Genomic DNA, 26,598 nt, shown 5'->3' on the forward strand with positions numbered 1-26,598 from the left:
CTGACGACAATGTCAGACTTATTTCTTAATAAACCAAGCACCATATAAATAGGAAACACGTATTTTAAGAATTCAAAGGTAGGAGGAAGAGGTCAGTTCAGAACAAAATGATCCAAAGAAAGTTACATATAAGTATGAGGTGAGTCTTGAGATCGGTTTTGAAGAACGGGCAGGAATTCCCTGGGAAGCAAACGAATGACTATAGCAAGAACAGAAACTTAAGATTTTAGATACTTTGTTTCAAATTAAGAACGTACTCTGGTCATTCTTTATAATTTCCTTGAGACCTTAAATTAAGAAGTAAATTACCTTGGATTTTTCTTAACAGAATGAACAGGATTTGGAATGGTGGAGAGTTGGAGGGTCTCGGGAAACCAACGCGTTGACCACGACTAAGCGAAGCAATAAGTGATGCTGGTGAAGTGTGCGAAGAGGGTGGAGAGGGAGTTTGGAAGCCGCTTATCACAAAGGTGCGAAAACGTGGGGACAAATCGTGCCTTATACGTTTGCCTTTGGTCTCGGCAAGAGTTGGGGCCCCTCGCCACCCCCTGGCCTCCAGCCAACAGCAGGGCCGAGCTCGCTCTCACCTGAGCCTGGATGTAGAGTGAGACGCAGTCGTGCGACAGTCGGTACTTGCGCAGTAGCCTCAGGCATTTCACCAGATGCTCCTCCCCCGCCGACAGCTCCTCCGTGTCGATGTGGTTCACCCCGAGATGGAACTCAATAACCGCCCGCCTCACTGCCCCCTGGGCGACGGGCCCCTCAGCCTCCACCAATTCAGCCGGCAGTCCCAAGGCGTGGTCCCCTGCGCCCAAGCTGTCATCGCCCTGAGGTCGCTCATCCTCGTCTTCAGGCGCAGGGCCCAACAGAGCCTTGACCTCTTCCAGCAGCGCCCGGGCGCTGTATTTGGACTTGTACGGCTCCTTTTCCGGGTTTTTATGCAATTCTACCCGAGACAAGGCTAGCGCAGCCTGGAATTTCTCACGAATCTCGGCCCACGGAGCATCCGCCATAGCGGCCTCCACAGCCTCGGTCTCCTCAGTGTTTGCTAACAGGACTCCCGCCTTCCTTCTGCTTTGCGACACTTCACTTACGGCCCCCGACAGCCCTGCGCCTGCGCACTGCAGAACGATATCCAATGACGTCCGCCAGGGGAAAGGCAATATGCTTGGCAGTGACCAATGGGAAGGCGCAGTAGTCACCATAGCAACCGTTGTCATGGAAAGGAACCTGTCCTGGCGATAGTCCCACCTCCAGCCCCGCCCACTGCGGTGGTGAGTCTATCTCTTGTTGACCCGGTGAAGTTGTAGCTACTTAAAAATATCGATTGAGGGGCTTCCCTAGTGGCGCAGTGGTTGAGAATCTGCCTGCCAATGCAGGGGACACAAGTTCGAGCCCTGGTCTGGGAAGATCCCACATGCCTCGGAGCAACTGGGCCCGTGAGCCACAACTGCTGAGCCTGAGTGTCTGGAGCCTGTGCTCCGCAACAAGAGAGGCCGCGATAGTGAGAGGCCCGTGCAGTATCTATAGGATGGTACCCTTCATGTTAATATCCTCGTTTTGATAATTGTACTATGATTATGGAAAACATTAACACTGGTGGAAACTGAGTGTAGAGTATACACAAACTTTCTGTTCTATTCTTGCAACATTTATGTAAGTCTAAAATTATTTCGAAATAAAATCTTTTCAAGAAATGCAAGTGACCAATAAATGTAAGATGTTAATCCTCGCTCAATTAAAAGACACAAATGAAAACGATGTATTAGTTTGCACCTAGCAAAGTGACAAAAGGAAGCCAACACCTAATGTTAGTGCTGTGGGGAAACAGGTTCTCTCCTAGGCTGTAGGGTAGAAACGTAAACTGGAACTGCTTTGGAGAGCAACTTGCATCAAAATTTAAAATACATTCACTTTGACCCTGCACTCCTACAGTGACAATCAGACAAGTACACAAAGATTACACAAAGACATTCATTTTAGGGTTGTTTATAATAATGAAAGATAAAATAACATGTTCGTACTATGAGATACTACGAGATGGCACAGTCATCAAAAATGGCACAGGGACTTCCCTGGTGGTCCAGTGGTTAAGCCTCTGCATTTCCACTGCAGGGGGCGCCGGTTGGATCCCTGGTCTGATCCCTGGTCGGGGAACTTAAAAAAAAAAAAAAGGGCACAGATCTGTAAAGGCTGCACATACGGAGGGAAAAGCAATTCACAAAATTGAAGGAATGATTCCAGTTTTGTAAACGAATTCCTGGAAGAGATGCTCACGAATATGTTGGATATGTGGTGACTTGCTTGTTTTTTCTATGTTTGGATTTTTATACCCATCACTTACTATGTTTAAAACAAAAATTTCAAGCTTCAATTTTAGGGAAAAAGTCACCAAAAACATAAATAGTAAATACTAACTTTATTATGGCATAAAGCTGTATTTTTATACATTAACTCAATTTTACAGTAAAACACTTTATGTATAACTGTAAAGAAACTGCTGCACAGATAGTTCCAACATAAAAATTGGTATTTTAAAAGTTCATTGAGTTGATACATAAATTGGAAAATATTTTCTCTGTAGAAAATAGTAAAAATGCTAACATTTCCCAGGCTAACACAACAAGCCCATTTAAACCGTACAGTAGCTGAATTATACATTTATAAATATGGTTTGAATTCTGGGATCCAGGAGAAACTTTAGCTTCATTTACTAAAACAGCCATGTTGTCCTAAGTTGTGTAAAGTGAAATTCCCATTAATCTTCCCCCTTACTCTTGATTTATGCCTGATTATTTCTTCCTAAAGGACAGGTATACTGTCCTTTTAATCTACTTGATAAAGTAACCCATTCTTACCCAAACTTAAATGTTTTGGTTGTTATTTAAGTATGCTCAGTATCTCAGCCAAACCAGAATCTAATAAAACATGATCCACAAGGCACGAGTTGTTGGTCCTCAAATACCTACCTCTCCTTGACTCCCTCTGGCTTGATGGGAAACCACAAGGAGGTCAAGTGATAAAATTGTCAAGTGGATCAAGGAATAAAAGCCAAGAGAATTTGAGAACAGAGAAACATCCAGTCAGGATGCAAGGACAGAAATGAAGTCCAAATAGAAAAAGGATGCTGCCTCAAGAATCAAGGAGGTGAGTTGGCTACCTAAGCCCCTTACTGCAAAGGTGACTCAGAAGCAGTTGGATATAAAGACCCAGCCAGAGAAACCAGTGCCTAGAAAGATTTCAGTTGTTCAAAATAATTCAATGAAAACAAGACAGGCCATGTATTTGAACTCCTCCTGTCACAGTTTATTTCCTGAGATTCCCAATACAGAATTTCTAGGGATTAAGGCAAGAAGACAATGTTACTCTAAGCTCCTGCACAAGGTTTCCCAGAGAAATAATACTCGAGACGTCAGAGCAATATCAGGCCAGGGGCTATATTAAGTTCTTCAGTTCCCTCAAAGCAACAACTTAAAAATAACCATATAGAGTTTGTCTTAAAAGGAAGTCTCTAGGTAGCTGCAATCTATCAACAGAGTAGCAGTCTAATAAAAAGAAAGAGATCCTATACGTGGCTATAGGAACTAGGCCTCGAGAAACTAAATTGGATCATTCTACCTAAAATTCCCAGCTTGCCCGTTAGAAGTTAAACTCTAGAAACATTAATGACCCATTAAGTTTTCACCATTAAAAGAATGCTTTATCCCACACCTCCACTTGTTCTTTTCTTTGCTCTCAATACATGTTTCCTTCTTGCATGTGGAATATATTTTCAGTGGGTTTTTTTTTGACTCTTCAGCCATGCAAATCTCTGCCCCCTACTCCTTTAGTTCCTCCTTGGTAAACAATGTTAATCTTCCAACAGGAAGTGGAGTATGTTATCATCAAGCACCATTTATCCCGTCTCCTCACTTATGAAGAAAGTTACTGGGCCATGCTATACACTTGGAATTCCTTAAGGATACTTGCTTTCTAGTAAAATACTTCTATATGTACATATATATTTTTTTAAAATCTGTGAAGAATTCACTGAAGCATGAATCACCTTATATTGAGAAGCTAATAATGTATCAAAATGCACATAACAATGGCTAATCTATATACTATCTCCTATCAAACGTATCACCACCTCCAAATCTAGAGCATATGCTGGCATAAACTGTGTTACATCCCAGCTGAGTTTGAATCTTGCTTCAAAACATTGCTCAGTGTTAATTCTCAGAAAATACATTATAGGACCATAGGAGTAAATGTTAGGCAAGTGGCTGAGGAATACCAATTACAGAACAAAGCCTTGAGTGCTCAAAGTGCTTCTCCAGAAACTGCTGTGTTCCCCATGGTATTTAGGAAGGACACTATTAAGAGACACCTCTAAGTATAAAGACAGGTCAACTTCACAAGTATCAGCAGATACATGCTTGATTTTATCTTATAATCTATAGACACTGCATTAGAATATGTAATGAATTCACACAACTTTTCCAAAGGAATACCCCATACAGAACTAGCAACAAAGTTATAAATGACAATGATCAGACGAAATAATTTAGATGAAGCTTGTCTCTCTGGAAGAGATGGGGACTGGGCAAGTGGTCAGGAAGGAAATACAATGTGCTTTTAACTTTGTATGAAAAATAATGTTCAGTTTCCTGTTGCCAAACACAGTTCTGTTTTTGCCACATAAATCCTCTACTTCAAATTACTGTCCGAATGCTTTACTAAAACTCCGCTTCTGGCCTTTGTTTTGGAATCTGTTACTTTTGTTGCCACCTCCTGATCGCTGTCCTCTGAAGCTTCTATTTCTTTCCCGCTGTCCCCTGAAGCTTCTGTTTCCTTCCCGCTGTCCCCTGAAGCTTCGATATCCTTCCCGCGGTCCTTCTAGCTCTGGTTGCTCTGTGGCCACAGAAAGCTGCCAGCGCCGTGAATCATGCCATTTTTCCTGTTTGAGAGATGGTTTCGTTTTTACCTGCTTTGATTTTTACTGAATTCAGTTTAAAAAGGCATGAGAAAGATAACATTTTTTCCTTTTTTCTAAAGAAAAACTTGACTGATAACCTAAGTGCTTAAAAGATCACTGGTCAAAAATAAAATAAGTTTCACTATGAGACATACCCTCATCATTTATTCAATTCAATTACTACAGGGTATCCACAGCTGTCAGGTAGTAAAACATATAAATATACCACTTGCAAACGCATTTCTCACAGCAGTACGGAATAAAGATATAGCAATTAAAAATGTCTATATAAACCCCATGTAACATACACGGGGTTTGTGAAAAAAGCTGGATATTGTTCACAATTCTGTAGAAAGGAAAAAAGGAAAACAGGCAGGCTGAATAAGAAAAATATTAGTATAAATAGGGTAGGAGAAAAAAAATACTAAAATATAATTCTTAATGATTTTTAGTAAAGGGACTAGAGCTATTGTTTCCCTTTCTATTATTCTACATTTTAAATAATAAATATTTTACCGTTTAGATATGTTAACTTCAAAATCTAAGAGAAAAGAATACCTGTACTTCTGTTACTGATGCAGTAGGGATATCAAAGCAAACACCCTAGAAATCAAAACAAATGCCAGTTAATCCACACTTTGACAAGAATTATAAAATGCACCTTAAATGATACTCCAAAAGACCAGGTATTATGTAAAAAAAAACAACCCAAACAAACCAGGTATCCATTTTAGATAAACTTTAGGCCAAGCCCCAACACATAATACCTCCCCAAAGCACAATAATGAAAAGCCAGGGATATTAAAAAAAAATGACTCAGAACTACTTAGAACTGACTAGAGATCATTCTTGGCTTTCACACTGTGCTAATCCTCATGGAGCTATTAGCTACATTTTATAGCTGAGGAAACAGAGGCTTGGAGAGGCTAACTCACTTGTCTAAGGCCCCACAGCTGGTAAGAGCAGCTTTTAAAAGTCTGGTCAGTATGGCTCTTAAATAAAACCTATGGTCTAAAAACATTAAAATACACTGCCTTCCATCAGAAAGACTGAACTAGTAAGGATGACCTAACTAAAAGCAGAAAAATAAATGATCTTATATTGTTTTCTATGTTTATAATTCAGCCTCCTATGAAAAGAGTTTAAAAATTAAATACTTTACAGGACACTAGCTTCGATAACAAGCAGTGCCATCATCTCCAATAAAGTCCTCAATATCTGGTCGGGGAACTAAGATCCTGCAAGTTGTGGGGTGCAGACAAAAAAAAAAAAAAAAAAAAAAAAATCCTCCTGTTTCTTGGCGTCCACAAAATAATCAAACTCCCCCGGCAAGTGACACAGGCACTCCTCTCCCCTGGCTGTCTTTAATTACAACATTTTGAGGAACATCCCTTCCACCCAACAATTTACCCAATTATAACCACAGGTAGCATCAGGTACTGATGCCATTCGTGGGAATCTTCATTCACATATTAAGTACTCAATACCAGGCACTCATTGCAGTACAGAGACGTCTAGAAAACAGTTTTGGCCCTTGGTTCAGCCACAGTGTTCCTGAGGCTGTCAGTCAGTAAGCAAGCACAGCAAGGCAAAACTTACATGAATAAAGCTATGCCTTAAGAACTGTGAAGTAGATGTAGAGGTGCCCCCAACTCTGCCATTCGGCCAGGGGAAGCTTCAAAAAGACTTAAGACCATATGTATAACTGATTCACTTTGTTATAAAGCAGAAACTAACACACCAATGTAAAGCAATAATACTCCAATAAAGATGTTAAAAAAGAAAAAAAAAGACTTAAGACCAATTCATAAAGGATACCATGGAGATAAGAAATACTATAGAAACAGTGGATTGAGCATAAGGATGAAAGAAAGCAAGATGTACTCGGGCATTGTTGGGAGTGAGGGCACTGGTGGTGAGGAGACAGAGATGAAGTTGGTCAGGAGGACAGAAGCCAGCTCCATGTGAAAGTTGGGACTTTATCCCATAGATTATGTGGAGTTGCTTAAGGAGGTGAACAACATGGTCAGACAAGCAATGAGCTGAAGATAAACCTGATACGGTTCACAAGCCAGTAGTTCTCCAAGTATAGTCCATGCACCCCTGGAACCATGAGATTTTTTTTGGGAGGGAGGGTTCCACAAAGTCAAAAATATTTTTATAATACTAAAATGTTCTGTCCTTTTCACTCTCTTTAAGGGTAGAGAGGAGTTTAACAGACACTACATTACACGTGATATTGCTCTGATGACTAACAGAAAATGATATTCTTATGCTTTATTAGAATTTCAGTCTTAATTTCTAATACTCTAAATATCAATAGATATAACCCATCTAAACAAAAGCTTTTTGGTGTCCCCAACATTTGCTAAGAATGTAAAGAGGTCCTAAGACCAAAATGTTTGAGAATTTCTGTGCTAGTCTATGCCATTAACTGAGAGCAGGAGTCAGAAGAAAGAACACCAGGTTTGGAAGGCAAGATTTTAAATTTTGAATTCAATTTTGAATAAGTTTGTATTAAGGTGCTTAATAATCCCGATCTGGGTGGAGATGTCAGGGAAGCAGCTGGATCTTCATGTCTGGCACTTCACGCAGATGGTTCAGGTTAGAGCTACACAGAGGGTAGCGGTCAATGACTAAGCGGCAACTGAGGGTCATGGATGACAATGCCCAGAGAAGACTATATAGAGAGTGAAAACGTGCAGCATCCCCATAGAACAGGGAGAAGCTACCATACAGTGTTTTATTGCCAGCATGAAGCTAATGAACCAAGGCGAGGTCACAAAAGAAGCCCCAGCCTTACCTGCTTTCCTTTGAGAAAGACCATTCCCTTCACTTTGGAATCAATACCCTCACCCAGTTGCTCTTTAAGTTCTTTCCAAGCATAACTAATATTTGGCATTTCAATTGAGCACTGCAAGATCATGGTCACAAAGCCCTATGGAAGAAAGGGGAACAAAATTAAAGTCTCAGAAACAAACATAAGTGATAAGCACTTCTCCTCATGTTTCTGAAATATTTATGGGAAAGCTCTTCCTAAAAGCATACCCCTCCCACCCCACCATTTTAGTACAAGTAAAACTGGGGAACTCTGAGTAAGATTGGTGGACTGTGCTAGTGTTGGTATCCAGACTGTGATAGTACACGTCTGCAAAATGTCACCACTGGGGGAAACCGGCAAAGTGTACAAGGAATCTCTCTGTATTAACTCTTAAAACTGCATATGAACCTACAATTATCTCAAAAATTTCAACTTAAAAAAGAAAAGCAACACCTTCTTAAGTTTCTAGGTATGCTGGCTAAATGTATCATATGAACTTATGTGTCCACGTGATTGGGTTTTTTTAAGATGAAAAAACTTGACATATAATTCACATACCATAAAATTTGCCATTTTAATGTATACGATTCAGGGGTTTTTAGTATATTCACAAGATTTGCAATCATCACCACTATTTTAAATTCCAGAACATGTCACTATCCACACCCCCCTAAACACAAAAACCCACATCCCCTTTAGCAGTCACTGCCATTCCCTCCTCTAAGGAGACACTGCAACTGCAACCACTAATCTACTTTCTGTCCCTACGGATTTGTGTTTTTATATATATATCTCAACCTTCATGAAAAAGTTAAAACAACTGGGAAGTTTCAACGGAACACTTTTGAATCCTGCTCAAACTCTACATTATAAAGTGTCAGGAATTTGACAGGGACCCTTACCACATCTGAGTTGATCAAGGAGCGCTGGTCGACTGACGTGGCACCTGAAATATGGGCCAGGGCTGCTGCCAGGGCTTCCACGGCTCCCTTCTCCTCGATCAGCTTCTCAGCTGACTGCTTGAAGTGACCAATCGCAGTGGGAGGCACAGAATCCAAAAGCCTGTGGTTTGAGAATATATTTATTAGGAGAAACGACAGAAGTGGACAGATTTCATTTTCAAGACATCATCTCAAGATAAATCAGTATCTTTGAAACCAAATCTTGCATATGTCTAACATCATTTTGATGCAGTGTATAATACCTAGCATTTCTTTTGATCATGAACCCTCCCTGTCTATTTTTTAAATAAGCATCTCACATATTTATAATAGTAATTGTGGAAAGCACTCTAAAAATGTTGCTCAGACTCTGGTTCTGAAGCAGGGGATGTAGCTCACCACCTGGAAACATTTGGAAAACAGTCGGAAACTTTTTGGTTTTCATAATACCAACGTCACTCACCTCCCAGGAATACACTGCACAACCAGGGATGCTAAACAGCTAAATATCCTTGCAAATCAAAAAAATGGGCAGAAGACCTAAATAGACACTTCTCCACAGAAGGCATATGCATGGCCAACAGGCACATGAACAAATGCTCAACACTGCCAATTACTAGAGAAATGCAAATCAAAACTACAATGAGGTATCACCTCACAGTGGCCAGAAGGGCCATAATCAAAAAGTCTATAAACAATAAATGCTGGAGAGGGTGTGGAGAAAAGGGAACCCTCCTACACTGTTCGTGGGAATGTAAATTGGTACAGCCACTGTGGAAAACAGTACAAAGGTTCCTTAAAAAACTAAAAATATAAGTACCATATGATAGTTCCCACTGCTGGGCATATATCTGGAGAAAACTCTAATTCAAAAAGATACATGCACCCTAATGTTCATAGCAGCACTATTCACAATAGCCAAGACATGGAAACAAGCTAAGTGTCCAGCAACAGATGACTGGATAAAGATGTGGTACATACATAAATGGAATTTCACTCAGCCATAAAAAAAGAATGAAATATTGCCATTTGCAGCAACGTGAACAGACCCAGAGATTATCATACAAATTAAGCCACACAAAGACAAATATCATATATCACTTATATGTGGAATCTAAAAAGTAACGCAAATGAACCTATTTACAAAACAGAAATAGACTCACAGACATAGAAAACAAACATGGTTACCAAAGGTGAAGGCTGGGGGTGGGGAGTGAGGGGTAGAAAGAATAAACTAGGAGTATGGAATTAACAGATACATACTACTATAAATAAAGTAAACAACAAAGATTTGCTATAATGGCACGGGGCACTATGTTCAATGTCTTGTAATAACCTGTAATGGAAAAGAAATCTGCAAAATTATACACACACACACAAAAAACTGAATCACTTTGCTATATACCTGAAACTAATACAATATTGTAAATCAACTATAGTTCAATAAAAAATAAATAATTACAGATTCTTCAACTTGTAGGACAACTGCACAAAATAATTTTCTTGCCCCCATGCCAGTAGCACCTCCAATGACACTCTTAATCTAATCCTCACCATCTAGACATTTACCATAACTTTTTCCTACACGATATGTAAGGTACAGTTACTTAAAATGCCCAAGACAAACCAAACTATTAATAGTGGTTTCCTCTGGTGAACAGGATTGGGTAGGAATGAGTAGAAACAAGAGCTTTTGTTTTCTAAGCACAGCCTATTTTTTTAACAAGCAGGTTATCAATTTTTAAAACAATGAATAAATAAAACAAATTATTGCACAAAAACATGTAATAAATAGAGCAAGCACTAAAACAGACCATAGCAGTGGTAGGGAACATACCTGATGGCATCTTTGCTAGAAGCTTTTATTATCTCTGTTGCAGAAGGAACACCTATTCGCTTAAATTTAATTCCCTATAAGAAAATGAACCATAACTTAATGTACAATGAGGCCATCAATTGTTTCCACTGAGATTAGTATTCCCCCAATTTTTTAATATTTACCAAACATTTGTTACATACTTAAAAGATAAACTTTTTATCTTAGAAAGGTTTTAAGTTTATAGAAAAGTTGCAAAGATAGCACAGAGTTCTTGTCTACCTGCACCTATTACTTTGTTATTACTTTGGTACATTTGTCATAGCTAAGAAACCAACATTGCTACATTACTATTAACTGAACTCCAGAGTTCATTAGAATTTCACTAGTTTTTCCACTAATATCCTTTTCCTATTGATATTTGACCCAGGACACCACATTACATTTAGTCAACATGTCTTCTTAGTCTAATCTGTGGTAATTTGTCTTTCCTTGGTTTTCAAGACCTTGATGGTTTTAAGGTGTGCTGGTCAGGTATTCTGTAGAATGCCCCTCAATTTGTGAACATCAGTTTTTTACATCCTTAGACCGCGGTTATGGATTTGGGGGGAAGATGACTGGTTTCATTACATCATATCAGGGGCACCTGCTTATCCCTGATGTTGACCATGATCACCTGGCCAGGTAGTGTTCACCTGCTTTCTGCCCTGGAAAGTCCTCCCCCATGACCCTACTCCGCTCTTTGTAAGCAAGTCACTAAGCACCGTCCACTGACGGTGAAGCGGGGAGATTAAGCTCCACCTCCCAGAGGAAGTACCAGCATAAGAATTCCCTTACAAAATTCTTCTGTAAAGAAAATCAATGTCTTCTTTCCCATTTAAAAATTTATCCTTTTAACATATTCTCATCTTCTTGGTTTTCAAGCAATTCCTATAACCCCCTAAATCTACACTTAAGTATTTCTGGTGCGTTCACAGTGTATCTGAAAACTGTCTGAAAACCGCCTCTCAAACATAAAAAAGACCTCTTGTCATTATAAATATGAAGACAAAACCACTGCTTTCAAATGCAAAGTATTTAAAATGGGCTGTATATCATAGGACAATATATAAAACACATATCTAACAACAAGCTTTCAGTCATGGCCATGTGCTAGAAATAAAAATAATTTCAAGTTAATAAAAACTGAATAAAGAGACCAAACACGGACTTTAAAACTCAACGTTTGCTGAATGAAGGCTTAGAAAACAGTTTTACCGCTTTCTGCTCCACTTGGGCTAACTGATACTCTTCCTTGTGCTGATAAAAGCAGATGCAAATCCCAGTCCTTCCGGCTCTGCCTGTTCGCCCAGAACGATGAATGTAGGACTCCACATCCTATTGAAGTGAAATACGTCAGTGACAGTGAACAACAAAGAGAGACATAGACCTGAGCAGCCTAGGCAGAGGCAAGTGTGGTGGTTATAGACCAGGGCTGGGTGAGGCTCCCAAGCACTTCAATTTAAATTAAAGAACTGTAGGGACTTCCCTGGTGGTGCAGTGGTTAAGAATCCGCCTGCCAATGCAGGGGACATGGGTTCGAGCCCTGGTCCGGGAAGATCCCACATGCCGCGGAGCAACTAAGCCCATGTGCCACAACTACTGAGCCTGAACTCTAGAGCCCACGAGCCACAACTACTGAGCCCACATGCCACAACTACTGAAGCCCAGGCGCCTAGAGCCCGTGCTCCGCAACAAGAGAAGCCACCGCAAGGAAGAGTAGCCCCCGCTCGCCACAACTAGAGAAAAGCCTGCGTGCAGCAACGAAGACCCAACGCAGCCAAAAATAAAAATTAATTAAAGAACTATAAAAAAATTTTAAAAACCTCTAGAAGAGTGGCCCCTATCCTGTGGGTAAATCTGCAAAAAGCATTATCTAAATAGTGCTGTCCAACAGAACCATATATGTAATTTTAATAGTCAACTTTCTAATAATCACACTAAAAAGTTTTAAAATTTTTATTATTATTTAACCCAATATATCCAAAAGTTTATCATTTCAGTATGCTACCTCTACAAAACAAGTTATCAATGAAATATTACACGTTCTTTTTCCGTAAGTCTTCAAAATCCACTGTGCATAATAAAGTTTGAAATTTTTAAACTCCACCGTATATCTTATACTTACAGCACACACGTCAATTCAGACGAGCTGCCTTTCAAGTGCTGAACAGCCCCATGTGGCTGTGGCCACCATACTGGACAGCACAGGTATACAGGCTATTTAAACAAGCTGATGGCACACACGTACGGGACTTCCTTTACAAGAAACAGTGGCTTCGCAGTAATGTATTTTTCCATCACTGTGAACAACGTTAATCCTGAGGGATTTGCCAAATTTGGGGGTAATGGGGTATTCACGCTTGAAGTGACGGGAACAAGTTCCCTCAGACTAACTTATATGTAAGTGAAGCATTGTCCACACCATATAAACTATGCTTCAGGGCCCTCTTTGGGCAGTTCCCATCATATACAGACCCAAGCAGTCTTAACTACAGAGGCTGTTAACTACAGGCCTTTTCTCCCTTCTCTGTCCTCTAGCTCACAAGTTTATCTACCCTACCACCACCCTGTCTAAGTCTTACCTATCTTCAAAGTCCAGTTCAAAATTGCACTACCCCCACCCATGCAGCCTTTCAGGACTCCCCCTGACCAGAAACTATCTTGCCAACCTCCGGCCACTCACCGCACTTCCCCTCAACTGTCAGTTCTGAGGAGGTTCATTTTATTTATTTATTTTATTTTATTTTATTTTATTTATTTATTCATTCATTTAATTTTTGGCTGCGATTGGTCTTCTTTGCTGCATGGGCTTTTCTCTAGTTGCGGCGAGCGGGGGCTACTCTTCACTGTGGTGTGCAGGCTTACTGCTGTGGCTTCTCTTGTTGCACAGCATGGGCTCCAGGCGTACAGGCTTCAGCAGTTATGGCTCACGGGCTCCAGAGCACAGGCTCAGCAGTTGTGGCGCACGGGCCCAGTTGCTCCTGGCACATGGGATCCTCCCGGACCAGGGCTCGAACCCGTCTCCTGCATTAGCAGGCGGACTTTCAACCACTGTGCCACCAGGAAAGCCCCAGGAGGTTCATTTTAAAATCACCCTTAGCAACATAACACCCAAGAGAAAGCTATTACTAATCACGGGAAAGGAAGAGATATAACTTCCAATTTGTTTTAGCACCCAAAAGAAACAACAAAGTAAAATCTAAGTGTAAAACACTTACCTTTGGTGGAGAACTCTGTACAACCAGATCAACCTCGGGGATGTCTAACCCACGTGCAGCAACATTGGTTGCAACCAAAACTCCAAAATCACCATTTCTAAAACCCTTCAGGGTGATTTCCCTTTGCTTCTGTGGAATGTCTCCGTGTAATGACTGGGCATCCTGCCAAAGAAATAAGCTCATTTAAGAATACCAGATCCTACAATACAGGTACTTTTAAAATCACCAATTAGGCCTATAAAGACATTCATATTTTGGTGACACTTCTGCTAAAAATAGTACAAAGGGGAAAAGGTGCCTTACATGGACAAGGCTTAAATTTCCAACCCTTGGTCATGAAATCAACTGTATCCAACTATACTTACAAGATAAAGAACACCAAATATGAGTGATCAAACCTACTTTGTCAGGGTAACGCTGGGTTTAAGCTACCCTTTCTTCATCTGTGAGATGAGATGGGCAGATCGGATGAGCGCTAAGAGGTATACTCTATTAATTGAAAGATGCTTTCTCCCTAAAAGGGAAGAGAGGGGAAGGACCAACCTGCCTTATGGACACATTCTGTGACAACTCCTGGGCTTCTTTCTTGGTTTCACAGAAGATGATAGTGCGCCCTTGGTAACCACTGTACACTCGGATCACATCCCCAATAACTGCTGCCCTTTGAGTCCAGTGGCACTTGACAGCCAGATGCTTAGGAAAGAAGGAAAAAAAGATTATTTAGTAAAGCCTAGCTGGAATCTAAACTCACCTGCTCAACCCTAATGATACTAGAAGCAATTGTTTAAGCCTGACTAGAGCAAAGTTCTGCCACCACTGTTTAGAGGAAAAAACTAAACCACTAAAGAAGAGAGCCCTTCCCCTTTCTCCAAAGAGTATCTGGCTTCTTTATCCATTTTCTGACCTAATACAGGTAATGTAGGAAAAGAAATACCATTCCCTAGATTGCTACAGGAAACCAAATAACTGACAGGAGAAAAGCCTCTGTGTTTTGTCCTTTCATCCACTTAAAAATACAGTCAGTAGTCAGTTTCCGTACAGGTCTATTCCTTGGGTGCAACGAATTCATCTAGGTACCAGACCCTAAGATAAAAACAGCTTTAACATAAACACTAGGATTCTCTGCTGCCCTCTAGTGTATAAACTCTAGATGTAATGTCGTCACTCTGCTTACTAATTCAGACAGATTTAGGTTTCAAAAGATTCTGCAATCAGGCTACCAGCTGATGAAATTTAGAAAACACAGACACCATATATAACTCAAACAGAAATATAACTTCACATGGCTTTTCACATGGATTTAGTATTTATTTGGAAAAGAAGTTTGTTCTTGCCAGTCTTAATACTATCTGACAGGTAAAAAAAATTATATACAATTTATTACTAATGCCAGCAACTGAATGAATCATTTACCTCTACAGTTATTGCCGTTTTCTGGGTCTTTTTACCAATCAGGTCCACTTGTTCATATGTAGATTTCATGTATTTCTTAGCAACATTATAAACCCAATGAGGGCAAGTTGCAGAAAAAAGCAATGTTTGGGGATTGTCTTCTGAATCTTTGCAGGAAAAAAAAAGTCAGTATGAATAAGTCAAACAAGCCTACACAGTATTTCACCTCACCCAATTCTTCCAGGGTCCATCAGCATTCTACAGAAAACACTTGAGGCCAAGCGAAGCATCGAGGACACAAAAATGCAAGACACGGGCTTCCCTGGTGGCGCAGTGGTTAAGAATCCGCCTGCCAATGCAGGGGACATGGGTCAGATCCCTGGTCCGGGAAGATCCCACATGCCGCGGAGCAACTAAGCCCGTGCGCCACAACTACTGAGCCTGTGCTCTAGAGCCCACGAGCCACAACTACTGAGCCCGCATGTCATGACTACTGAAGCCTGCGTGCCTAGAGCCCGTGCTCTACACGAGAAGCCACTGCAATGAGAAGCCGCGCACCACAATGAAGAGTAGCCCCCACTCGCCATAACTAGAGAAAGCCCACACACAGCAACAAAGACCCAACACAGCCAAAAATAAATAAATAAATTAAAAAAAAAAAAAAAGCAAGACACGGAGGTACCCAATGGGCAAAGAAATGCTGCCTAAATAATTTATGTAAAGGATCCTTGAAATACCCAGAGTACTTTCTCAAGTTGTTTTGCTCTCTAACCATTGGCCTATATGAACCATGAGGGAAATCTGTCCTTTATGAGACCTACTAAGTGGAAAACAATTAATCAAGCCCAGTAACCACTTTAAATCACTAAATAAATAATCTATAATAAACACCAGAACAGATTTTATACTCATCTATATTCCCTAGCATTTCCTCAACACTTGAAGGTTAGAATTCTAGTCTATTCATCCTTTGAGGTCAGGTACTAAAAATAGCTCCCCAACCCCAATATTTTTTTAGTTTGCTCTTAGAATACCATTGCATTTTCATATATTTCAAATGGCAGCATAACTGACAGAACCCTTCTGGAGAGCAAGCTGACAAAGTATATTGAAGAACATGAACTATTTATACCTTTCAATTCAGTAATTTCAATTCTGGAAATCTATCCTTAAGAACTGATGCCAAATACTGATTTTTTTTTTGTTTTTTTATAAATTTATTTTTTATTTTTATTTTTGGCTGCTTTGGGTCTTCGTTGCTATGTGTGGGCTTCCTCTGGTTGCAGCGAGCAGGGGCTACTCTTCTCTGCTGCGCGGCTTCTCATTGCAGTGGCTTCCCTTGTTGCGGAACATAGGCTCTAGGTGCGTGGGCTTCAGAAGTTGTGGCACATGGGCTCAGTAGTTGTGGCACGTGAGCTCTAGAGCGCAGGATCAGTAGTTGTGGCGCACGGGCTTAGTTGCTCCACAGCATATGGGCTCTTCCCGAGCCAGGGCTCGAATCCGTGTCCCCTGCTGCATTGGCAGGTGGATTCTTAACAACTGCACTACCAGGGAAGCCCCCAAATACTGATGTTTGAAGAAAGCTGTCTACATAAAAATGTCTGCAAGCAGATTTATATTATGTAAAACTTAAAATATGTAGATGGATTAATTCATGGCACAAACAGTTCAGAGTTTTATATGCACAGTAAGATTACAGTTAACACACACACATGACACAATAGCACAAATCAGGAAGAAATAAACCAAAAGCAAAGTATACTAACCTGGTTTCTTTTATTTTCCCTATTGTAATTATATGCAGTTGATGGGAAAAATAATTTTTTTTTGGCTGTGCTGAGCGGCATATGGGATCGTAGTTCCCCGACCAGGGATCAAACCCATGTCCCCTGCATTGGAAGCGCAGTCTTAACCACTGGACCACCAGGGAAGTTCCGGTAATTTTTTTTAATTTAAGTTTTCCTGAATAAAATAAGCCACCTGCCAACTTCCTAAGGCTTCATTTAACTTTCAGGAGATAGTTAATCACCACCCTTCCTCCAATCCCTTATACCAGTTCTTGAATGTGGAGTTTACCTTTCTTGTATGCCACACATAAAATCTCTTCCACTTGATCAGCAAAGCCCATGTCCAACATCTGGTCAACTTCATCCAGGACAACATGCTTAAGTTTGGTGAGATCTAGCTTGCCGTTCTGCAGGTGGTCTTTGATACGACCTGGTGTCCCAACCAGGATATCAATCCCATTCCGCATGCGTTCAACTATAAAGAACACCAATGATAAAATATGTTGGATTTTTAATTCCTTTTATTAATCTGGGATACCAAATTAGATATATTTTTATTCTAAAATATTTATTAACTACAAGTACAAGGTAATATGTTAACTACTGAAGATAAAGACGCTCGAGGCACTCCTTGACCTACTGGGGAAACATGTAAGAAGTGACAGTCCAGTGTATTACATGACAAAACAGAAAAATGCACCAGTGGGGGATGGTAGCACCAGGAAAGAATTGATTTCCTTTGCTGGAGGAAGGTATCAAGATTCCAAAAAGTGAAAATAAGAATCTTAAAAGAAATGGGAACTTTCTATAAGGTAAGCAGGTATAGGGAGAATGACAAGATAGAAGGGCAAAAATTCCAAGAAGGTACAGAGATGTTCAGAAAAATGGAGTTCAATATAACTAGGATGAGATGGTAATGATACAACTTTCTATTGGGTTGCTACTGCAGTCAAGAAATCTACTGCTAGGGAGGATTACTGGACTGAATGTCAATATTATGACATAGTATGAGTGTGTTTCGTGTTTGGTAATTGCAATCATTGTTGCTTTTGTTGTGGTCATCCATTTACAATGCTTGGTGTCAGTTTATTTATCTCTTGTAAAAATAATATACTGTGTGTGTGTGTGTGTGAGTTGTGAGCAAAAAAAAAAAAAAAGTTTGTATAAGGATTACAATTTAAGTATAAATTAGAACCATTTAAATCAGGGAACCTAATTACCGCTCCTTACCATAAAAAGAAATGAAATCGTTTAAAAGTTAAAAAGAAATTATTATTTCCAGACCTATGTATTATATAGAGCAGAAAGAACAAATGGAATAGTAACTTTACATATTATTATAAAACCTAAGAATAAAAAGGAAATAGCCCATTCACCACATACTGGATTTAATAAGAAAAGGCAAGAATAAAGCAAGTAATACTTTGACACACCATGAGCTAAATTTTTAAATAATATACACTTTTTATAATAAAAGTTTTTTATAATAATAATAAAAAAAGAGATCTACTGCTAGGCACTCTACTTACCCAGTTTCATCCTCACAACACCACTGCAGGGTGAGTTTAGCAAGCCTATTTTATACATGAACAAACTAAAGTGCAAAAAAATCAAGCAACTTGAACTGAAAAATCAGTTACTCTGTGAGCAGAGTTTAGATTCACACCCAGGCCGTTCTGATGCCAAAGCCTATGTTAGTTCCACCAAAGCTGAAAAGAGATAATCACAAGCCTTGTGTGCCAATATTAAGACTTCTATTTTTATCTTTTCATATTATTTTTTAATTTTTATTTTATACTGGAGTATAGTTGATTTACAATGTTGTTTTAGTATCAGGTGTATAGCAAAGTGATTCAGTTATACATATACATATATCTATTCTTTTTCAGATTCTTTTTCCATATAGGTTATTATAGAGTATTGAGTAGAGTTCCCTGTGCTATATAGTAGGTTCTTATTGATTATCTATTTTATATATAGTAGTGTGTACATGTTAATCCCAACCTCCTGATTTATTCACCCCCCTACCTTTCCCCTTTGGAAACCATAAGTTTGTTTTCTGTCTGGGAGTCTGTTTCTGTTTTGTAAATAAGTTCATTTGTATCATTTTTTAAGATTCCATATATAAGTGATATCATGTGATATTTTGTCTTTGTCTGTCTTACTTCACTTAGTATGATAATCTTTAGTTGCATCCATGTTGCTGCAAACGGCATTCATTCTTTTTTATGGCTGAGTAGTATTCCATTGTATATATCCACATCTTCTTTACCCATTTATCTGTCCAATGCTAAGGCTTTTAAAATGCTTAAATCCCTTCCCAAATTACATATCTAATCTACAAAATAAAGCTTCAAGGTCTTGAACTGGGAAGTAATGGAATAGTACAGCAGGTGCTACAAGATTTGGCCCTCAGGACCAGAGAAAAGAAAGCCTGTCTACAGTAAAAAGAGGCAGAGACCCAAGGTCCTTGACAGAGAAAAGAATTTTCTAGTTCCTGGACTCTGTCCTCTTGGGCTCAGTAAAGTACCATTGCAGCCTTTAGATAAACGCAGATAAATAATACAAAAGTCCTAAGAACCGCATACAGGATTTGATACATCATCATGTAGGACCATGTACTTGACCATCTTTAAACAATAATGACAAAAGAAAACCACCATAAATGACTAGATCAGGTAGGTAAAGCCAGATGTCAAGGTCAGAAGAAATCCAATCAGGGCATCCAACAGTAGATGGCATTTTCCTTCCCTCACAGTGGATTTACTTACTTTGTCCTCCATAGGGAGTTCCACCATAAAAACAAGCCACTGCCAGCTTTTTTGTGACGTCACTGAAGTCTCTGCTTACTTGACTTGCCAACTCCCTTGTGGGTGTAAGAACCAGTACCTGAAAAGGAAAAACTAATAATGGAATCCTAAGTATTATGCAGTATTTGTTTCTTAACAAATCCTGGAATGCACCAGGAGGTTCAACTCATCCTAATAATTATTTTCAAAACATCTATTATGTGCGTTGCAATATACTGTGGTGTGGGAGAATAGTAAATATAATATGGTTTCTGACAAATCTACCCACTAGAAAAGCTTGTGATCTTACCAATCAAAAGAGAAATTGGTACTCAAATTTATGGTGCTCTAGGATGGTTGCACACAGCAAGCTGGAGGAACTGGGATAAGTTTCATGGAGCTGCTAGTACTTAAGGAACAGCGTTCCAAGAAGAGAACAACTTGAGCGAGGAGTAATACTGCTGATGATAATATCAGCTAATATTTGAGCTTTTACTATGTGTCAGGAGCTACTAAATGCTTAATATGCATTATTTTTATTTAATTCTCACAACAAGTTACCTACAACTGCACTGTACAATTGTATTATAATACCTACAATAACATACAACAGCTCTCTTAAAACCAAAAGGCAAGCCTGGATTTAAATTCGGGTAGCCAGGCTACAAAACCTAGAGTCTGAACCTCTGCACTACAGTGAATCTGAAGTAGAATGGAAGTCAGAAGAGTAAGGCAGGGCCAACATGGTGAGGGGCTTTGAATCCTACAGCAGTTAACAGGACACACAACACACAACCACTACAGATCCTCAAATAGTCTAACAACATGAAACAAATATGATTTAAGAACAACTTAGTATATCCATCCAACAGATATTTACTGAAGTGAACATCCACTATGTGCCAGGCACTATTCCAGGTGCTAGAAAAATTCGTTTGTTTACTGCTGTTGTAACTGTAAATAAATACAACAGTAAACAAATCTATTAATTAGGACAACATGGCCTCGTCACCTCTGATACCCCTCCTATTCAGACATCTCTATTAAAAATGCTTTCTCCATTTTAGGCAAAACCTGACCAAACCTGTGAGCCTCAGGGACATCTAAGAGTCTGAAAGAAACATGCGAGCATTAATAATACAGGTGATCACAACCATGGGGGCAGATTACAATATTTAAATATATAAGGTTTGTGGTCAACAGTCTTAAAAGAATTATCCTGGTTTACCTTCAGATAAAGATCTCCAGTAAATACCAGAAAGAGGCCTTAAGGAAAACCCAATAAAAAACAATAGGGTATGTAAACGATGCTCAAACAATGACTCTTCCTGTGCAGATTTGGAACCCCTAAGGACTGCTTAAAGATATTTACCTGAGGGGCACGGCCTCTCTTCCGGTCTTGCAGCTCTCCCTGAAGTCTCTCAACCAAAGGGATAGCAAAGGAGAATGTCTTCCCAGTTCCTGTCCGTGCCTGTGCGATCAAGTCCTTCCCACTATAGACGTGGTGAAACGTCTTTGCTTGTATAGGAAACAGGAAGGTCACCCCACGGGCTGTGAACAAATGAAGCATGTTATCTGACACTGCAATTCTTAAAGTCCCAGCCATACTGGAGAATGAAAGCATAGCCGCCCTTCTGGTCCTGCAGAATTATGGAATTCTACATTCTGGTCACATCTACAAAGTCAAGTTCAAATATATTCTGGCAAGAATCTGCTTGAAGAAAAGATATCAATAAACTGTAAAGCACCAAATTATAGTAAATACTTATTATCTTAAGAGATTAAGCCTCTTGTCACAAAATCTCATCCAAAGGCCAGTATAAGCCTGAAAATCAGGTGCTTTGTTGTCTGACTGCCACACCTGATTCAGAAAACACCTAAGTTGAGCATCTGTGACTTCCTACCTGGTTCACAGGCACTATGCTAAGATGAGTTCTGAGTCAGGCTGGTATCATTAACCTAGAGATGCCTCAAGAAGTGGAAGAAGGTAAAAAAGAAAATACCGGGCTTCCCTGGTGGCACAGTGGTTAAGAATCCGCCTGCCAATGCAGGAGACACGGGTTCGAGCCCTGGCCTGGGAAGATCCCACATGCCACGGAGCAACTAGGCCCGAGAGCCACAACTACTGAGCCTGCACTCTAGAGCCCGCAAGCCACAACTACTGAACCCATGTGCCACAACTAGTGAAGCCTGTGCGCCTAGAGCCCGTGCTCCGCAGCAAGAGAAGCCACGACAATGAGAAGCCCGCGCACCGCAATGAAGAGTAGCCCCCGCTCGCCACAACTAGAGAAAGCCCGGGCGCAGCAACGAAGACCCAACACAGCCAAAAAAAATCTTAAAAAACAAATTAAAAAAAAAAGAATTAAAAAAAAAAAAAAATACCAACATGGTATCAATTGTTTAATTTCACCAGCACTATGAGTCATTACACTTCTGAATATACATATTGTACTGAATAAATTTTAATCACTCTAAGAGGCAGCAAAGGCCATCACTAGTTTAGTCCTATACCAAATATACAGATCTACTTCATTATATGGTTGCATATATCATCCTCCAATAAGAACATGTCCCAGTTCATTTCAACAAAAACAGTGGAGTGCTTCCAAGTAATATGTTCTAACATTATACAGTATTTCCAAGAACATTACCTTTGAGAAGTTTAATAGTTTCTTCAGATATGGGAAAATTAGAGAAAGCTCCTTCTTTTTGCTCCACAGTTATCTCCTGTCAAGTAAAGGGCCACAGAAAGAAATTAATAACTTTACCCCTACAAGCTAAATACAGAAAGCCTTTTGAGAAAAACTACTCTAAAATATCTCTTCTAAATCAATTCTAAAACATCTCTTCTAAATCAACCAAAAAGACACAAAAACTTTGGTAGGTAAATCAAGATCTGAAAAGGAAACAGATCATAGTAATATGTAAAACCCTAACCAAAAAAAAGTTTGTAGCAAATACATAGAGCACATATATACCATGTGTAGCTAGTGAAAGCAGATTCAGTCTCGACTAAGAACTTTTCCACAATCATTCCAAACGAACAATACACTGTTGAACAGGTTATTAACCCCTTCCCATAGCAACATCTTTCATATATACATCCACAGAAAATAAGGAACAAATATTTATGACAAAATGATCACATTGGCACTATTTGATTGTAAACAATCTGAATGCTCAACAGAGGAATAATTAAGTGAATTTCTAAACATTTATATGATGTATTATGTAACCATTTAAAATATTTAATATTTAAAAGTGGGAAAAATGCCTATATAAAAATATAGGCAAGATAGGAAAAGGCAAACTACAATATTGCATATAGTACAATGATAATCTGATTTTTTAAAAAGCTGTATATATTTTTTATAATCAGGAAAAATTTTTAAATGCTGATCATGACCTACAGCAAAGAGAAAATTATTTATTAGATTTAGGATCTTTCTTTGATGACTGAGTTTCTGAAAGACAGCAGTAATAGCTTCCAAAGGGACATTTAAGTATCTTATTCAACTCAAGTTAGTTTATGGCCTATACAAAAAGACTTATGCAATCAAGCAAGCACTTTTTCAGTGGTTCCACTTAATCATGATTTATTAGGTGAAACCCCTCAGACGGAAACTGGAGCATATTTGCATAACCATATCCCTCCTGTTGATTTCTGACCTGCAAATAAGCAGACCATGTGTGGAGAGAAGACTTTCTCAAAACTTAAACAGATCTGCTCAGTTGCAAAGGAGGCATTCTAACACTGCAGTTTTTAAGATGAAGTCTCACCCTGCAGCTCAATGCAGTGCTGACACATCAAATTTCCTCCCATTATTAAATAATTCGTTTAATAATTACGTACTTATTTACCTGAAACAACATCGAAAGATACATTCTACATATTAAAATGCCACTTTACCTGCTCTAACTCACTGTTACTTTCTTCACTGGCAGCTTCCTTGGAGTCGGAGTCAGGTCCAGAATGAGGGAATCCATTCTTCAGGTTGGGGCTTTTCTCTCCAATTTCTCCATTCATTTCTTTTTCTTTCTTCATCTTCTTGGACTTAGGCGCACTCAAGTCGTCCTCAGAAGGCTCCTCATTTTTTATTAGTTTTTTGGTTTTAGGAGAAACAACTGTCTTTTCACAGGGCTCCTTTGATTTTTTCGCCCTTTTGGTTTTAGGAGATATAATGTCATCTTGAGATGGCTCCTCTTTCTTTTTTGCCTTTTTGGATTTAGGAGAACTCATGTCAGCCTCAGAAGGCCCTGCTTTCTTTTTAACCTTTTTAGCTTTGGGGGAAATCGTTTCTTCCTTTTCTTCTGCTGCCTCTTCAGTCTTATTAGATTTTGGCTTCTCTTTCTTACCTTTCTAAAAAATTAATAAAGACAATACAAACAATGAACAAAACATTGATACACTTGTATAATATATCGATTCTGCATTAATTCAAGATCACATAATTATGAAGAATACAATTTGGGGGCATTTTTCAACATGTGTACTTTCATCTTGCAGTAAGGCAAAAATCAAACGGTATGTTTTTTAATACCATTTCTTGGCTATATGGAAAGAAGAATATATCAATAACTTCATTAGCTTGGAAAAGAACGCGCTTCTTGGTAACTATTCAATTCATGGTGGTCGAACAAGTTGTAAAGTCAATTTTTCACATGGGACTTGGAGTGGCTCAAGGGATGCTCCAACATATTGTAAACTACACACACTATAGGAAGTGATCAAGAACAATTTAACTTAATTCTGGTAGAGTAATAAGACCATGTATACCCACAGACAGATGGTGTTAAGCAGATTTCTTTCTCTGCTAGAATTCCTCTACAAGTAAGACAGGAATTCATAATATCTGCCTTGTTAATCTCACAAACGCAAATAAATTTACATAAAGACATGTTATGAACCAAAAAGTTATAAAAACCCACAGTCTATCACCCCATGTGTAAAAATGGTGTACCTAATTTAAAGGGAAAAACAAAGAGCACAAGTTACAAGAAAACGGAATGGGTGAAACCTCAAAACCAAACCAGATTACGGCTCCTACTTGAAATGTCTGACCCTCTCCAATTTTTCATATTTCTGAAAACTTAATATTACTGAAAACGTGTTTTACCCTCTGTTAAGACCTCTGTGGCAGAGCCTCAGGCCAATTCCTGAAGTATGGGGACTATTACATTGAGCTACTATTACAGTCTGCCTCCATGAAACTTCAGGCCTGGCCTCTGCTCTTAAAATCATGGATGAACGATAATCTCTCCCATATGACCCATCCTTCAGACATCTGAAAAACAATCTGGTCCACCCCATCCCACGACTTCAATTCTTTCATCCCTTGGTTCCACCAATGAGTGGATTTCCAATCCCGGTGGTCTCCTTTGGAATACAATGGAGTATGTTGGGCATGTCCCTTCTAATTTCAGCATCTCACAACCGAACACGTTGACTAATGCAAGGCAGGTAAAACCAAGACCGCTTCCTCCCCACCTGTGGGGACAAGTCTGTGCTACCTCGGCTTCCTACAACAGCAAAATATTCCTTCGAGAAACAGCAAGGAAAGAAAATTCTAAGTCCCGTATAACACAAGTTCAGGGACAATCTTTGTTCTCACTGACCTTATCTCAGAACACACACTCAGTCACAAGTTAAGTCTCTATCTACGGAAGTAACAGCAAGGAGGCAGACAGCTATAGAGGTAACTTAAGACTACCGCACACTGGCGGCCTATATAAAAAATATGGTGTGCAGTTATCACCACAACCTGTCTACATTTCCACGGGAAATACGACCAATAAACCTTAAGAGGAATTGAACTACTTTATCGTCTAAGGGCCGCTTCCCAGAAAACTGTACTCCCACTACTAGGGTAAAAAAAATGTCACCGCGGACGCCGCCCACGTGTGCGGATGGCTTTATGGTCTCGCCAGTTTAGTCGAAAGCCAGTAGGTCTGAGTCTGGGCCAAAACGTGGCGCCTAACCATGACGGTCCTACTCTGTGCACCGGGTGCGGGACGCCCAGATTCAGGGACCACGTGGGACACCCGGCCCGCTCTCCAGTTCCGATCCGCCCAGACCTCTGGGCAGCGCGCCCATCGGCCGCGGAGAGCACCGACCACCCCCGGGCGCCCCTTGGCCGAAACTCACGCGGGTCTCGGGACGAGCCGGGTCCGCGCGGCGCGCCACGCGCCCCCAGCCCGGGCCCCTCCTCTTAGCGGCCGGCCCCCCGTCCTGTCTTGCCCCAAGTCCCTCGGCCCCCGGCGGTACCTTCTCATTTTGCTTTCGCGGCATCTCCACTTTCGCCATGGCCGTGTCCGACTCCAAATCCGCCTCACTAAGAAGTTTCCCCGGCATCACTCAGGACAAGCAGAACAGGCCGACCGCTCTCTTCTACCGCGTGGAGAGGAAGAGAATGCCCAGCTTTCTCTTTAGCCGACCCAGCTGTCGTCACTTCCGGTAGCAAAGCGCATCCTGCGGAAGCGGAAACCGCCGAGAGGCGGGGGCGCACGTGGTAGCTCCACAGCCGCTGCTGCTCAAGGTGGCTGGACTCACTGAATTAGCTGAGTAAGTCGCCTGAACTAGAAGGCACCTACAGAAGGGTAGGAAACCCAGAGGCTGGCTTTATTCTCGTTCACACTCTGCCCAGATTACCGCCGGCCCCGGCCTGATAAATGAAGATTTGTAGTTGCTTTTGAGTAGCGCCTCTTCAGTGCTTTATATTAGATTGCTCTCGTTTGTAAGGTCCTTTCACGCGCAGACTCGCGAGATGTGTATTCTTGATCATCTTGGGGAGACGTCGACACTTGAAAGGAGACACCCAGACTCACAAGCCTGGGT

General features: G+C 40.2%; 2 protein-coding genes across 3 annotated transcripts in view; both read right to left on the minus strand.

Annotated features, from left to right (window-relative positions):
- KIFBP (kinesin family binding protein) overlaps positions 1–1,084 on the minus strand; it is a 38,060-nt gene extending 36,976 nt beyond the window's left edge. For both annotated transcript variants that reach the window (XM_007167774.2, XM_028162979.2), the window contains exon 1: positions 588–1,084. In XM_007167774.2, the coding sequence (XP_007167836.1) occupies positions 588–1,013 (426 nt within the window). In that variant the 5' untranslated portion in view covers positions 1,014–1,084. The remainder of the gene's footprint in view (positions 1–587) is intronic.
- Positions 1,085–2,400: 1,316 nt separating this feature from the next.
- On the minus strand, positions 2,401–26,215 carry DDX21 (DExD-box helicase 21). Its single transcript, XM_007167775.3, has 15 exons — positions 26,029–26,215; positions 23,674–24,123; positions 22,415–22,490; positions 21,136–21,314; positions 19,746–19,863; positions 17,264–17,449; positions 15,209–15,354; positions 14,339–14,488; positions 13,796–13,957; positions 11,793–11,912; positions 10,557–10,630; positions 8,681–8,840; positions 7,761–7,895; positions 5,516–5,560; positions 2,401–4,939 (listed from the first exon to the last, which is right to left on the minus strand). Exons 1-15 carry the CDS (start codon positions 26,113–26,115, stop codon positions 4,700–4,702), a joined length of 2,328 nt encoding a protein of 775 aa, XP_007167837.2. The 5' UTR covers positions 26,116–26,215; the 3' UTR covers positions 2,401–4,699.
- Positions 26,216–26,598: the final 383 nt, after the last annotated feature.

Source organism: Balaenoptera acutorostrata, chromosome 16 (genome assembly GCF_949987535.1).
Source record: "Balaenoptera acutorostrata chromosome 16, mBalAcu1.1, whole genome shotgun sequence".
NCBI classification, from domain to species: Eukaryota; Metazoa; Chordata; class Mammalia; order Artiodactyla; family Balaenopteridae; genus Balaenoptera; species Balaenoptera acutorostrata.

Bases quoted from the DNA above. Each gene is read 5' to 3' on its own strand.
- DDX21 (XM_007167775.3), bottom strand. From the start codon at position 26,115: ATGCCGGGGAAACTTCTTAGTGAGGCGGATTTGGAGTCGGACACGGCC. The intron at 21,315-22,414 runs GTAATGTTCTTG...ATTTGTTCACAG, and splicing joins AACTATTAAACTTCTCAAAG to CCCGTGGGGTGACCTTCCTG. The intron at 5,561-7,760 runs GTAAGGCTGGGG...TTTGATTTCTAG, and splicing joins TCTTTCTCAAAGGAAAGCAG to GGTGTTTGCTTTGATATCCC.